At 39.9% G+C, this 16,620-nt stretch overlaps 1 protein-coding gene across 1 annotated transcript in view; it reads left to right on the top strand.

Annotated features, from left to right (window-relative positions):
• LOC147331305 (serine hydroxymethyltransferase, mitochondrial-like) overlaps positions 1-16,620 on the top strand; it is a 30,774-nt gene that overhangs the window by 6,556 nt on the left and 7,598 nt on the right. The window contains exons 2-6 of the mRNA XM_086293545.1: positions 4,995-5,186; positions 7,480-7,556; positions 10,086-10,286; positions 10,517-10,598; positions 13,392-13,514. Coding sequence (XP_086149671.1) covers positions 4,995-5,186; positions 7,480-7,556; positions 10,086-10,286; positions 10,517-10,598; positions 13,392-13,514 — 675 coding nt within the window. The remainder of the gene's footprint in view (positions 1-4,994; positions 5,187-7,479; positions 7,557-10,085; positions 10,287-10,516; positions 10,599-13,391; positions 13,515-16,620) is intronic.

Here is a 16,620-nt window from a genome sequence, read left to right as displayed (position 1 = left end):
ATTTTTGCCAGCTGAAAGAAGCTAGATTTTACCACTGCCTTAATTTGATTGTTAAACTTCAGATCACAGTCCACTTTGACCCCCAGGTTTGTGACAGTTGGCTTAACATACTGGGCCAGGGAATCTACATACACATTGGGGGTCTCAGTGGGGCTACCAAAAACCATCACCTTTTTATCATTGAATTTTAGACATCCAAGCCTTAATGTCATCGAGACACTGAAGTAATGGCTGTGTAAGGTATCTGTCTTTTTTCTTTAGAGGGACATAGATCTGACAGTCATCAGCATAAAAGTGGAAAGCAATGCCGTGCTTTCTCAGTACAGAACCAAGAGGAAGCAGATATAAAGAGAAGAGGAGGGGGCCTAGAACTGAGCCCTGTGGGACACCACACAAGAGGGGAGCGGAGGACGACACATAGTCACCGAGGCTGACACAAAAAGTTCGCCCCGCCAAGTAGGACCTGAACCACTCCAGTGCTGTGCCCCTAATGCCCACCCAGTGCTCCAAATGAGAGAATAAAATGGCATAATCCACGGTATCAAACACAGCTGTCAAATCTAAAAGCACAAGAACAACACAGTCCCCAGCATCAGTCGCTAAAAATATGTCATTAAAAACTTTTAAAAGGGCTGATTCAGTGCTATGAAAGGGTTTAAAACCAGATTGGAAAACCTCTAACACATTTTGCTTTTCCAGGAAGGTCATTATTTGGCTGTAAACTACCTTTTCAAGAATTTTGGAAAGAAAAGGTAGTTTGGAGATAGGCCAGCTAATTTGCAAGGTTTTTTAATCAGGGGTTTGACTACTGCATGTTTAAAATCTTTAGGGACAACACCTGACATCAGACTATGGTTTACCAGTTCAAGAACCAAAGGACCAACTGTAGGTAACACCTCTTTTAAAAGTCGAGGAGGGACAGCATCATTTGGAGACCCTGTAGGCTTAAGATGACCAACAGTCTCCTTTAAAAAGGACAGAGTCACAGGCTCAAACCTGTCAAAGACAGCAGAGCAGGAAACAGAGACTGAGAGGTCATGAGCACAAGGAGAGATTTGAGCCCTTGTGGAGGAGACCTTCTCAATAAAAAAGTGTAAAAAATTTTCACAGGCTTCTGATGAGGGCTTGATACAGTCAGTATATGGTGCATTAAGAACAGAGTTAATAGTTTTAAATAAAACACGCGGGTTGTGACAGTTTGACAAAATAATGTCAGATAAGTGTTTTCTTTTGGCATCTTTTACAGTTCTTTGATATTGACGCCAACAGTCCTTCAGCATCTGGAATGACACTTGTAGTTTGTCCTTTTTCCACTTGCGCTCAGCTCGACGGCAGTCGCGCCTGACAGCTTGGGTCATGTCGTTCAGCCAGGGCTCAGATTTAGTTTTAGGCAGTCTGGTGTGTCTGAGTTATTAAATGTTGTAATGAATAAAGGAGAAGGTGTGGTGTTAAGCCTTTAGAGGAACAAGCTGTAGCTGGAATGAAGTGAGGAAATCAGCATTGTCTGAGGTTTGCACTATGCTTCGATGCAACGTTTCCTGCTGCGGAAAGCAGACATTCTGATGGTGTAGATTTTAATAATTCATGTTTATAATTATTCAGCGTCAAACAGCACTGGGTCAGTGACTTCTGCTAGCTTATGTATATTTTTACTGGCCTGCGGGTTGAAAAAAGGTTTTATTTTTATATTTTTAAATATTAATATAATTTAATCAATATAAAAGCAAAGTAATGTTACTAAAGCTTTGAAATAAATATGATCTAGTACATCCCATGCCCTCCTTTAAACTCACCCCTGTTCGCTGAGTATATCACTGCAATAGAAAAATGGGATGGATAGATAGATAGATAGTTATTCCAACACCAACACAAGGATATCAGATCGTGCGCACAGTGATCAGTTCTTATTTAGTGTTTGGTTTGTGCAAAAACTACTGCTTAGTTGTCCCCGCCCCCTTTGTCCTCCTGTTTCCCCTCTGCCTCCCCTCCAGCGAGGAGTTAAAGAGTTTAATGGCGTGTGGGACAAAGGAGTTTTTAAGTCTGTTGGTCCCAGACTTCTCTGGTTATTAGTGACCAACATTGTCAATAATGTCTTGCAGTTTTTTGCTGCGGTGGATAGGAGCAGCTACAAAAACTTTTTTTCAACATACTGGATCCTGTAAAACAGGTTGTTTGATGCAGGACTCCTCCCCGGGTTTTTAACAGAAATGCTTTTAATGGTGATTACAGTATCGGGTTCTGCTTCTCAGTACGGCTCCGCCTCTTTGTTCTTCGACGTGTGTGTGTGTGTGTGGACAAACTCTACATTAAACTACAACAGCGTCATCTTCACTGCTACTGTTGTGTTATCAGTTTTTTGTTGGAAAACCCAGGGCAAAAAATTTGCGTTGAGGATTTTTTTTTTTTATAATCGAATCGTTGCAACCTACTTTCACCACTCTAATCCCATGTGTGTGTGTGTGTGTTAGTGTGTGTTTTTCTGGGTTGATTGTTGTTTGGTATAGCTGCTGATGGACAGCAGTCATCTGTAAAATTGACTCTCCTCAGGAGCTGCTTCAGGAAACGGGCAAAAACAATACAGAAGTAGGATTAATGAAATGATTTTCTTCCTTCCCTTTTCTTCTGTTTCGCAATTGTACTTTGAGCACAGATGTTTGACAGGGAAGGCAGAATGCCAACAATTACCTTATCATTGTCACGCAGATGTAGTGCATCTGTGACTCTGTCATTATTTTGTGCTCAGCACCCAGGTTGACGCGGCCTATCCCGCCCCTTTTCTCACAGCAGAGTTTTCATCAAGTTCACCTTCAAACGACAGCGTAATCTGTCGCCTAAAAATAGTCCCGCTGTGACATATTTGGTGCTTGTATCTTGGCTCTCGCTTCTCTTGGATCAGTTTGTTTTGTGTTTATTAATTAATCTCCCATAATGATCAAGGCTGAGAAATGAAGCAGGGAAACAGAAAGAAACACAACAGGGAGTAACCTGTCTTTTGGCTGTTTAAGCTCAGAGCTTTCCCATTTGGACACTGTGAAATTCACATCGATGACAAGAGGAACTAACAAAAATGCCACACAAATGTTACTTGGTTGAGAGTGCTTAGCGGCGTAGGGTGACAGGATAGTGCGGGGAAAGGATGAAGGTGAAGAGGAGAAAGGAGAGGCAGCCTTGTCTGTTTTTCAGTCTTCAGTAACCCTGTAGCCACTCAGTTTGGGTTTTTTCTGCCACTGCGTTTCCTGGCGTTGGTGTGCCACAGTCGAAAAAGAGACAGCAAAGGACAGTTCCCGTCAAGGTTTAATGACCCGTGTGATTTTTTTTTGGCGAGAAATGTGTCCTCAGAGGCAGCTCGACCTGTCTCCCAGGCCCTGTCTTTTCCAGGATCCTGGGGAGGGAAATCTCCACCATCATAAATGCTACTGGTGACAGAAGGCCAGGGTAGAGACTATTAGAAATCAGTCATTAGTGTGCCAGTTGGCTCCCCTGGCGTGTCACCGTTGTCTCTTTTGCCACACTGGGGAGCAGAGGAAGAAGTAGACAACCACAATGAAGGTGATAAACTATCTTTAGGGTATTTTATTTTATTTTTTAAAGAGTGTATTGAATTATACTATAGCTAGACCTCTTTATGTTGTAGAGATTATTTAGAATGAGAATATACATATATCTTAAAGCCTGTGAAAAACAACACTGGTAAATATTATAAAGTCATTTCAAATGAGTAAAAAGCCAAACTTAATTCACACTGCATGGAATAAGCATAATTACACGTTTTTCATATGGGTGTCCTTAAAGAGTCCTAAGTATTGTGTTAATTGCTTTTTAATGGCGCTATTAAAAGGAGGCTGTCCCTCACACCCCAGCACACCTGTACAGATGATAACTATAGGTTTGTAGTGGGGCGATTGATCTCAGCACAGAGTCATCATCATCATATTGCTGATTAAATGAAGAGAATGAGCCAATTTGTTTTGAGTGCAATCAACCTGTCAACATTTTATTTAACCTTACAGCTCTCCCACACAGTGCTTCTTTTTTGATTGAGAGTTATAATGGGAATCCACTTAAATAGAACACAAACCTTTTTTTGTGTGTATTCAGAGGTTTTCTGATGGTCCAAGCACCGTGTCGGTGGTGTGTCATACTAACAAAGAAAAGTGGGATCAGGATTCACTTTAGAAAAGAGCCAGTGAAAATTGTATGGAGTCTGCACTCTCACACGATCAAGCATTGCAGCAGAGGAAGAACTCGCCAGCCCCAGTCCAGATTAGATAAGCAGGAAGTGCTGAATCTGTTCTCTGTATGCCTCCTTCTGGTACACTGAGGCTGTAAAAGTCGGTCCCAGTTTATAGAAGTGCTGATAGAGGCATAATTGAACAACCATGCTGATTATTGATATCACGAAAACACGCCAGCTTCTAATTATACCAGGCTGCATTAGAGTGTAAGGGAAGCGCAGTAGTTGAAAGGAGGCAAATGTCTCCTTTTTGTACAGGACAAATTAGAATCACACTTTAAATATATGAAATGATCAAATAAAGACTAGAGAATTGATGTTCTTTGTAATAGGACAGCTAGCAGCAGCATGGTGACCAAAAACTGACAAATGTCCATGAAAATTCAGCAACTTTAGGAGATGACAGGGACTTTAACTGCACCATGATCTGTGGCTACCAAGTCAAACTAATTTGATTTCTCAACTTTGAGATGATAAGCTTTCAGCAGGCTACAAAGAGAACGACATGATTAGGTGGGAAATATACAATAGTTGTACCTGGAAATCCAATACAACCATCTGTTAGCTGCAGGATGATGGACACACACACGCACACTCTCACACTCTGGCAACTCATGACCCAGTTTGGTGCAATGACACAGTTTTAGAAAACATTTCTACTGTAACTGCGATATCTGTGTAAAGCTGACAAACTCTAAATCAAACCTTTTCCTTTCTGTATTTTCTTTCCTCATATTCCCAACTCGTCTTCCACCCACAGCCGCTGTGCCAGCGAGTCCCTGTTTGTCTCAGTGCACGTGCCCACCAGTCTCACGCTGCCACCCGTGCAGCGGATGAAGATCGTCCTTGGACGGGTCAGGAGAGCCTGGCTCAGGATGACCCCGAGATGTGGAATCTGCTGCAGAAGGAGAAGGACAGGCAGTGCCGTGGTTTGGAGCTCATTGCATCTGAGGTACTAGGAGCCAGATTAAGTGGCGCAAAATAGCATGTGAGCGCAATCTCCAAATTTCGCTTGTGGTTGCAGTTAGTTTTCCAATCATAGACATGAGTTTGTTTAAATATCAAGTGTGAAAAAATATCATTCAACATCAGCGCAACTGGCAGTAAATTGCATGTGGCAAACATTAGTAAATCAGTTTGTTCTCTGAGAAAGGAACTCTCAGAAATGTAAATGCAGCAGGGTCAGTTGCAAAAATCTCTGAGTTCCCATCTCTTACACACTGTAATCTCTTTGTAAATATGAAAGAATTTTTGTTTATACTAAAACCCAGTTTGAACTGGTGCAACTTGCTAGTAAATCTATATAGAAACCTACATTGAAAGTCAGAATACGTCAGCGCACACCTTTTATGTTAATCTATAAATGGTTTTGTTTCCTCTCGTCATTTTGATTGAAGCGAATGGTTATTTGAAATATATAACTAATGATTACCTTAAAACACTCAGTTGAGAATAGGCGCTTGAATTTTTCACAGTCCTTTAAAACTGTTGTCACGGAGTTGTAAGGCGACAGACTCACTTGTTTAAAAAAAACATATTTTTAAAAGGGTTTAGTCAGTCAGACACTCGTTCCACTTTTTTGTATTGATTCAATTGTCTTTCTTTTTTTAAGCAAAGATGGTCAATGTAAGCAGTTATTCGGTGTCTCAGAGAGCTGATAGCCTCTCCCTGACATGTTAGCAGTGCAACTGTCTGAGAATAACTAATCCCCTCTCATTAATGAATGAATGCGCCGACTTTGGGATATTTATTATAGTTATTCTACATGTTACTGCTGGCTGGAAAAGTGAGGGAAAAGCCTTTGAGGTCTTGTGATAGATGTGCACACCAAATCCAACACATGATCGTGGGTATAGCATTTGAAATTCACACTCTGCCAAGTTATTTATTCTTGAATCCTCTTGCTGTCTGCATTAATGTTGTATACCTCCAAATGTCCTGTTTTAAATATTTCCATTGGCCTTTGAGGCTTCTAAAACTGAACTTTTGTCTCACACATACAGCTCATAAACTGATGTCATGATCTCTGACAGGAATAAATTCATATCAAGCTTCCTGTTAATTCATTATTCACTCACTGAGGAACTGTACACAGTAGGCTGGAAGTCATTCAAACTCAACTTCTTTAATAGTAAAAACACTTACAAGAAACTCTGCTTGTTGTGAGCGAGACTAGCTCAGTTATCAGAAAGATTTGGGCAGCTCTTTGTTTTCATTCCAAGGCTGGATGGTGTGAAATGAAAAATTTTACTATTCAGAAGAGCAGACAAGGTTTTATCTTCTACTGTTCCTTCTCTCTCCTCCTGTTCCTTCTTCGCCACAGTTCAGTGGAGTATGTCAGCCCCCTCTCAACACAAAGCCTGACCACTCTAGTGTGAGATAAAGCTGATGTCTTCATTCTGCCTCCTCCCCAGCTCACTCTGCAAGTCACATTACAATACAGCTCAGACAGACATTCCTCCGATGAGAAGACGTACAGTTTTGCACACACACACACACACACACTGACACTAAGAAGCAAATTCGTTTCCTTTCTAATATATGCACAGTAGTTGGCATGACAGACGGATGCAGTAGAAAGCTGTTACTGGAGCTGTTATCTGCCTTGATCTCCTCTTGGCTCACAGGTGAAGCATTTGCATAACAACACACCACAACCACCACCCCACTCAGAGAGGCAGCATTCAGACTTTATTTGTCTGTGTTCATTTTATGTCAGATGCTGTTACTGACCAGTGTGACGATATACAAGAGAGACATGTTACACAGTCGGGGCTGCATCACTCAGATTTTAAGATTTTGGTCAAGCTCTACTGTATTGCAGTAATTGCAGATTTAAAAAAAGGCAAAGGAATGCATCTACTAACATCATCAGTCAATGAGTCCAGCCAATAAATTTCATCTTGAGCAAACTGAAAAGATACAAAGGAAACAGTATGCTTTTTTTCCTCTAACAATAATGACTAAAATTTGTTTCTCAGTGCGTCTCAACGATCCTGATGTAATTCAGCATGTGTAGAAACATTTATTGCATTATCTTGTATCCTCCAGCTGCAAGGGGATAATCATTGGAAAGTGCAGAGTGTTAGTCTATGGAAGTCCAGAGGTTCAATACTGTAATGATTGCCTCTTGCCGGAGGGGGATTTCTCACTATCACTTAACAGACTTTAATTTGCTGTCCTTGTCCCTTCTGTCTACTCGTGCCATTGATCTGTGTGTGTCCGCCTGTGTGTTCTCATTGCAGAATTTCTGCAGCCGAGCAGCTCAGGAAGTTCTCGGCTCCTGTCTTACCAACAAATATTCACGCAACCCTGTCATAAAGTACGTTTTTATTCAGCCACACCTCTGTTTGTTTTCACTATTAATATTATGTGCTTGAGGATATTTGTTACAGACGTGCACAAACACACACCGATCTATACTGTGTAGTCTTGTTTACCCATGATAGTAATTTCTTACCAGGTACATAATCCACAGCCTCTGCCTTTCCAAAGAAAATTCCTGAGGGGTTATATTTGAAGAATTTAGTGCCGGGCTGATAGTTGCATGTTTTCTATTTTCAGTTTAGTTCTGTTATTTCCTTCAGATAAGTCGCATTTATCAGCAGCAACCAGAAAGATGACATGTTTTGAAATTCATCTCATTTGATGCCTTTGATTCCTGGAATACAATCCTACCACAAATCTCTCTCCCACTGACTGTGTTTTTAATTTTTGTTTTTTTCCCTCCCGACATCCCACTCATCTGTTGTTTTTTTCTCCCACTTTTAATGTAATGTAACAAAAGGATGATCTCATTGAATGAGTGGTTTGTAAAGTAGCCATCTGTTGCACCTTCATCTGTAATTCCACTGAAAAGGTTTGATTTTCACCAGAGATGCCTCACATCTGCTGTGGAAGTTTTGGGTCTAGGTTGGTGTAGATCTTTCTTGACTAAATTTACTGTTTGTGGAAAATGTGTGAAAATATGTTAAAGGGGCCGTAGTCTAAACAGTTTTACAGCGATGTACCAAATGACAATGCAAAATTAGTGCTTTACTTAGAGGGTTTGCTTGTACTGATGACTCTAGACTATGGAGAACATTTGTGTCCATAATGTATACCTGTCATAGTGTTGGTTTTTACCAATATGTCCTACCTGCTCAATCCCAAGCAACAGACAAATAGATGGCAAGTAGCTGGTGATTGCTGTTGGCTATATAGGCAGTTCCCATCAGGGGCTGGCTGTAACAAAAATAGATTTAATGGACTGAACAGACTGGTATAGCTAATCTGATGAATGATAATTTCATTTTGTATTTGCATGGAATGCAGTTAACAGCAGTTCACCACACTGGCTTGTCCGTTGTGTTCACGGCATTGTTCTGCTGGCCAGAAATCAACTATCCCTGGTTTAAGGGACCAACGACATAGTGAATACAGATAAAGCATGTCATCAATGTTCCCTCTAATTTTCCATGTGTCTGAGCGAACACACAAACTCCCTGAGCGGTCCCTTGGACCACTGTGAGCGACATCAGACGTGTGCACTGTGGTCCCACCAGCATTGAATCCATCCAAGTTACATGGTTTATTAAGATAATCAAATTACAGCATTTATATTTATGTTAGACTACTTTTAATTAACTGCTTTAGCCCACTTACAATGAAAATGTAAAACAAAAATGTAGTCATTGACCTGTGTAGTTTGTTAACACTATTGGGAGTAAAAATAACTTGAATTCCAATTTTGAAAACATATCTTTCTTCTTTTTTCTTTTTTTTTATAAAGCTCTGACTTGTATTATGAGTCTGTGGTCTGGGAGAGAGTCCTGTAACTCTCTGACTGCAAAATACAGTATATAATGACCAATGTTGGACAATTAATTATATAGTTACTTTTTAAAAAAAGTATCTCAGTTTGGCAAACAAAGTTTTTTGCAGCTATTTTTTTTAAATGCAGCCAAGGCGTTTTTTTTAATAAACATTTCAAACTATTTACAGAACAATCAGCTGTTCTGCATCAAATTTAATGCAATACAAATATTTTTGGAGTGCCACTCCAAAAATTATTTCTTTCCACTATGAGATAAAGGAGAACATCAGCCTGCAGGCTGTACTTTTTTCGACCAATAGGAAAGGGTGGGGGTGTTTTTGGTTTTGTTTTTGCTCACAGGCAGAGCGTTTTTTCTTATAGAACGTTTCTTCCCGCAGTAAATATAAACAACAATAGTATTCAGGAAGAAAACCAAGCATTTCATATATTTTTATCATAACTCTGGTTTTACGTGGCCGATCAACACAATTTAAAAACTGGTATAAAGTCCACACTTTTTCCATCAATTGTTCCGTCTGTCCTGCTCACATCTCCAATGGTTGTACACGTTGTCATTAACGTGGCTTCACTCCACATCAGCCACGCCGCTTTGCCAGCTAAAACACCGGTGTCGGCACATAAGGACGCTGTCATAGCCTGTCAACCACGTTGATTAGCTGCGTATATACGAATGTGAATCGCATCATTGGCTGGACTATGGGATAAGGTGGCATCGTTCTAATCCCATACAGGAGCAGCCAGTCACTCACTGACTAACACTGCAAAACAGAATTGTTGAAATTTTAATTTTAATTTCAATTCAGGTTAGATTTTTTTTGTGCGCAACGAAGATTTTCTGTGCACAGAGACCGTGTCAGCAGTGCGCAATTGCGCACGTGCGCAGCTTAGAGGGAACATCGCATGTCATGCATGTGAACTCAGCTTGCACTTAGTTCTTTTCCCATCCTCAAGCACTCGTCTTTGTACCAGGAAGTCACAATGACATACCAATAGTACACGGACATTAGATGAATTGAAACAAATTTTCCATTACAGGTCTCATGGTGGAGGAGGAGTGGTTGACCAAATTGAGCTGCTCTGTCAGAAGCGAGCTCTGGAGGCCTTTGACCTGGATCCAGCTCTGTGGGGCGTCAACGTCGAACTGTACTCTGGCTCTCCTGCCAACTTTGCCACTTTCACCGCTGTACTCAATCCCCACGATCGTATCATGGGCCTGGACGTATCTGATGGTGGACAGTTAGTATTCACTGTTGCTTTATTTTCATTGTTGGTCCTGTTTTTTCTTCATCCACACACTTTTAAAGCCACCCAAGTTGTTGGTCAACTGTAGTGTGTTACTGCCCTGTTTTAGTTTCCTACAAATCTGATATTCATATTGAATAAAATTTTGTGAAAAGGTTTACAAACAGAGTCTTTGAACTGCCATGTTTTATTCTTTATGTATATATTGTTTTTTCTCACTCCAGTCTGTCTCACGGCTACATGTCTGATGTGAAAAGAATCTCTGCAACCTCAATCTACTTTGAGACAATGCCTTACAAGCTAAATGTAAGTAGAAAAACCTTCTACTAATATCTACTGACACCTGTTGATTAGGGCTGTTTGATAGGATGATACATATGGGATGATATGAATATACATATCGGATATGAAAACATCGTTTCATATTATGCTATCGTTTGTTTTGTGGTGTCGCAAAATAAGCTGTTTACGGCAATATTTTTTCATCGTTTTGATGGTCACTGTAGTGGCGATTTAAAATAACCACACTATGGACGGACAAGCGACTGTTTTTACACGTACTTTCATTAGCAACGGTAAAATCATTGTGTGGTTCCGCCGTCTGCTTGTTTATTTTCTACATAAACCTTTCACAATAAAGCTCAACTTTTCAAAATACACTGAAATGATATACATTATTCTCAAACATCAAATTTCAGAATATGCGTCAAACAAATTACCTGAAATAAAAACATAAGGTAACTATAAATGGTGCTTACAGTCACCACGTGGATGCGGGCACAGAGAATGCCAACATGGCCAGTGAAGATGAGGCAGAACCAGGTAGCTCCAAACAGAAGGACCAGTCAAAACAAATCGAGGACCTTATTCCTAAACGAGGGGCTACCTCTGTAGCATGGACAGGATTTGGTTATGAAAAGTCTGACACGGACCAGAAAACACAGAGCAGGCAAACCTCTTCAACCACCTACGCAAGAATCACGTGAACAAGTATGGAGAGAGTTAACGGATGAGAAGCAAAAAAGAGCCATCAGGTGTTCAAAATACACCTTAGACTCAAACATTAGAACAGGCTTTTCCCCACAGCACACCGTGTAATAAATACAAAGAAAATGACAGCCAGTACAAGTTATGTCTAAAAATGTATAGTTTAATGCATCAGTCAAAACACTCGACTCCAGGTACACGACGCCCAGCTGAAAACGCTTCACACAAGTCGAGTTCCCCGAGATTCACAGAATTTACAGAAAATGCACTATTTTGTGATATATATTGTTATTGGGATAAGAAATGTCATATCGGGATATGACATTTTGATCATATCGCACAGCCCTACTATTTATACCAGTGTAGTACGATTCGCTTTTTGGAGGTAGAGTATGAAAACTGGGAGATATACTGATGTATTTTTGATGTCTTACGAATGTCAGTGTGAGAAGTCTTCCAAAAGCCAATAAGCCAGCAAATGTTAAGACAGTCAAGCTTTCAGTATGTTAGAGTTAGATGTAAACACATTGCACAAGGCCGACACACGCAGCTTTTTTGCTAGTTCTTCTTATAATAGAATTTAAACTTAAAAATAATAATGTAATAATGACTACTGCCACATTACAGTAAATGTATACTGAGCAATAAGCCATGTCTTAGATTGCTGTCATAATATTGGCAGTTATGCTGACAGTGTTGGTCAGCTTGTGTTCATCAAATGTGAACACCTGGGATAACTAAACTATATTTGAATCTTTTTACAGTGTTACTCTTTTTGTTTAAAATCATTAACTTATTCATTGAAAGAAACACAAAACAACAGCAAGAAATGTAAAGACAATAATAGCCTTTTAGAAAATCCTGTTTGTTTCCCTGCCCCAGAGGGAAGACATGAGGCAGTGTGGCTAGGGATTTAGTGTCTAACTTCACAAAACTTAAACGCAACAGACACTTGCTGGCAGCTGTTTGCTGACACAGGGCAGTTCGCAAGTTTATAGTCAATATACGGCGACCATGTAGTCTTACTGCTATACTTGTAACACATTCAAAGTATTTTCCACCTGCACCAGCATCTGTTAAGTTAGGTTGCATCAGATTTAACAAGTGATTTTTTAAAATTAACATAAACTTTTGATCACTCGACTATATTTAGTGTAGAATATTTTATTTCTGGGGTCATAGTTGCAGTATTGGTAGCAGCTGATGGATGGTCATGAGAGTCTGTGTGTCCAGACCTGCTGATGTATGGGCAAGCAGGACCCCTCTGTGAGAAAGATAATGGGAAATCGACAAGCTGGCCAGCACTACTGGCTCTGTCTTCACAATGAGCAGGTTGATGGAGTGAGGGGGCATCCATAGATGTGCTCTGGAGATGGGAGATTATCAGGCTGTCTAAATAAAGCTTTCCTTCCTCCTTTTCTCTCTTCTTTTTCGTGTCTCTGTCTGCCTTATTCACCATTGTTTTTGTCCCTCACTTTGTTTTTCGGCTGCATTCTGGTGTCTTTCACTGCTTCTCTTTTCTGACGCTTAAAGGTGGACTAGAGGGGCAAAACTTCACTATGAGGCATCAGACATATCGGTCACTGGACAGGGTGAGCCTGGTTCCATTTCATGTGACTTCAAATTGCATTTACTGGAAAAAATGGATTGTCTAATGTGTTTCTTACATTGTTCATTTTAATAAAAGGGGGCAGAGAGAGTCTCGAAACCAACCTGAATCTGTTCAGGTTCATTGCACCAGCATAGCAGGTCCCTGAATGGTTAAATTAGGATAAGTAGGGGTGCATTACTGCAATTGCTCCATCTTCTTCCATGATATGATGGGTATAAATGCCTCCTTTAGATAAATTCCTTCCCCTTTTAAGGTAGCCAAAGTACTTCAAATACAGCTGCTTCGAATGAGCTTCAAATGGAAAAAATCTCTCTTCCGTGTAGATATGTTTGCTCTTGATACTCAGATATCTGACAGTTTTTTGATCTTTACATATTCCTTTTTTCTCCTGACCCTTACATTCCCTCTAATATTCTCACATTCTTCTTCCACTTTCTCTTTATTCTTTCACACTCTTCCTTTATCTTCTCTGTTTCCTCAATCTGTCTCCCTTTCTGCAGATTGCAACAGGACTTATAGACTACGACCAGATGGAGATGACGGCCAAGCTGTTCCGGCCCAAGCTCATCATCGCTGGCACCAGTGCCTATGCCCGGCTCATTGACTATGCCCGCATCAAGAAGGTGCACGGAGAACTCTCTGCATTCACAGCTCACCCCATGTTCACCCCGTCTTTTTCCGTTCTTTGCATTGTAATGCCAAACACACCAGCTTCCCATACCGACAGGTCACATCTCGCCAGCATTACTTCAAACCGTGTCTTTGCTAATTTCGTCCGACAGAAATGGAGACTCGTCTGCTCTAAATAAAGAGCATTCACTTTGAAGCTTCAACATTTTCCAAACACACTAATTTCAGGGTCATTACACACTTTACACACAGCTGCTTTCTTCTTCTGTTGACTACTCAACTCACACTGAGTCACAAGTACTCAGTAGCAACTTTTAACCACACACTTCACTGTTCTCTTTGACGGTGCACAAGAGGCCCCTTTATCTGTTTTGTTATACCCACCCGCTGATTCACTTCATTCACTCCATGACTGTTTCCCTTTGTTGCAGAGCTCCACTTTAGCTAGTACCATCAGATGGAGTGTCCCACCATTACAGAGCTGTGTTTTTATTAAGCACCATAACTACTTTGCCACTAGGCCTGAAGAGGGGCCATATTTTCCCCCTGGCATGTCTCTGTGCAACTGTTCTCTGTTTTATGGCCGAATCTGTTAGGCAGACTTCACATTTTAGGCGGGGGTGAGCTACCTAGATTGTAGAGTTGTTCATTTTTTGTGTGTGTGTTTTTTTTTTCTTTTACTATCGGTATTCATCAACTGCCGCGCTTCACCCTCTTGTGTTCTTTACCCTCTTTCCTTTTAATCTAATAAACGTGCAGATCCAGTTCAGATATGAGAGGAAGAGAGATTGTCACGATAATGCATATTAATTGGAGCACTAAAAAGATTGTTTACTGCTCTGATCATTCGCCAGCGAGTCATTTGCATGTTAGCGAGCTATTTATTGTTTGTGCCTTTTTCAATAAATGCTGGCAAGAGACAGCAAGGATTTATTGAATTGCGTTATAATATTTCAGGCCTCTGAAGACTGCTGAAGGATGTAATTACACCAGCTCTCATTTGAAATGTCTTTCCTTAGAGAACATGGGTACCGTTAACAGATGGAGTTAGTCCTCAAATCTTAACTGTGGGGGGGTAAATGTAAATGTAGTGCCAAGACATTGTATCTGAAAAACATTTTATATGCATACACAATGTAATTTATCTATATTTGAGCAGTGTCAAAAACTCACTAAAGCTGAAGTGCTAAGTTTGAGCTTTATCAGGGCTTGGGTGTCTTCATTAAATCACTTATTTTTGGAAAAGACGTAACCGCCTGGCAGAGTCCACGGTGAGTTTAGGGGTCATATTTAATATGTCTGCAGTAAAGTCCAACTGAGCACTGTGAGCAGAGAACTTTACAGATGGCAGAGATCAGTAGGAATTTAAAAATATTAATTGAAAGGAGCTGCAGTGAGCTTATCATAAGAGCAAATCATAAGTGTTTACAATTTTTAAACATGGTGAGCACTGATTTGTTCCAAAACATAAAAAGTAAACCCCAGGAAGACACCCCCCCCCCCAAAAAAAAAAAGGCCCATGAAAGAAATGCTAAGTAAGATTTCGCTAAGTAACAGAAGCTAGTGGAACAGAGGCTTGTCCAGATGGGACATCATAGCTTCGGCTCTCTTTTGAACTTTTTTTCTGAACTCAGGACTGTGTCACCTTAAAGCAGGGGACAGTGTCTAAGAAAGGCCAAAAACCTTACACTGCAAATCTAATCCAGATGGAAAAGAGAAGGTATTTTCACCTCATAGTTTTCAGGCTAATCCTGGAGGCTCAGTGATTTTAATTTAAAGTCTTTGTGAAGCACAGGGAACTGCACCCGATTCAGGATACTTTATTAATGCTTAAGGAAATTGTCTTAAAAAAGGACTTGGATAGTTAGCTATAGATGATTTTCTCAGTATTATTGTAGGGTCTTTGCCTAATAATATAAACATTCAAGATTCAAAGCGTTTATTGTCGTGTACAAAGTAAGCATTTCTCTGTACAATGAAATTCTGTCTCTGCTGTCCACAAACAGATGCCGGTTAATATGTACATTAGAACTAGAACACATAAAGCACAAATAGTATAAATAAATAAATGGAGACAAGAAATTGAAGTATTAAATAGATTTGTGTGCATTGAGGCCACTGGTTTAATTTGGGCTGTATAAATAAAACTGAATGGAATTTCACATTTTATGTTAGTTTTTGTTTTAAACATTTCACCCATTAAAGTATAAAAAGTTCAATTTTAAAAAATGTAAAATCCATGGATGAAACTTTACAGTCAGTTCGACCATTCAGACATTTTACACAGCAAATCGCCAAAACTGTTTTCAGTAAGCAGTTCTTCACTCATCCATTTCAATCTAATCTAATAAATAGATCAAATTAAAAAGAAAATTCAATACAGAAAATAATACAAGCACACAAGCTTCTTCATAGATACCAAACCGCATGTGAAGGTTATTTCTGAGACTGGTAGAACTTTATTTTTTATTTAGCCTGTTGTTTGCTGGGTCGTTACTTCTACAGACCTCGGTTTGATTTTTGAGCATGTCCTTCATTTTATTTGTTAGGTTGAAATTTAATATTTTGATTTATTCTTTAGACTCTTTAAACTCTTATATTGTGCAAGAGTCTTGAGTGCCCCATAATTTCTCTACATTTCGCATAAGACATGCCAGATCTTCTCCTAGTTTTCTTTTATGAAGGTGTTTCAAAGTTGTTCTTTGGACATTGGCTGTGTTTGAACGTTGTTTCAAACGAAATAATTGGACCAGTTTTAACTTCATAGATGTGCGTGGGTGTGTAACTTATCAGCTGTTTGGGCCTGGTCTTTGGGAATATGAACAGACAAAGCAATCTCATGGTGCCTTCCCAAAAACGGGGCATATACTACTATGTGAATTCCATAAATTTAAGGTTTTCCTACTTCATAATCAGTTTTTGTTGTTTCTGTTATAGCTCATCACTCATCCAAGTGACTCCTTGGATGAGTGATTAATGTTTCTCTCACTGAAAACGCTACATCCAGATGAACAGAATCAACTTTTTGGGATTTACTTACCTGGCACGAATCAAGAGCTTGTTTAAATTTAAAATTGACTATTACATTGATTTAGTAAC

Source organism: Aulonocara sp. 'chitande type north' Nkhata Bay, linkage group LG5 (genome assembly GCF_057382095.1).
Source record: "Aulonocara sp. 'chitande type north' Nkhata Bay isolate Kocher_YH1m ecotype deep benthic linkage group LG5, A_spYH_male_GT1.1, whole genome shotgun sequence".
Lineage (NCBI taxonomy): Eukaryota > Metazoa > Chordata > Actinopteri > Cichliformes > Cichlidae > Aulonocara > Aulonocara sp. 'chitande type north' Nkhata Bay.
This window is presented reverse-complemented; position numbering and strand designations above follow the sequence as displayed.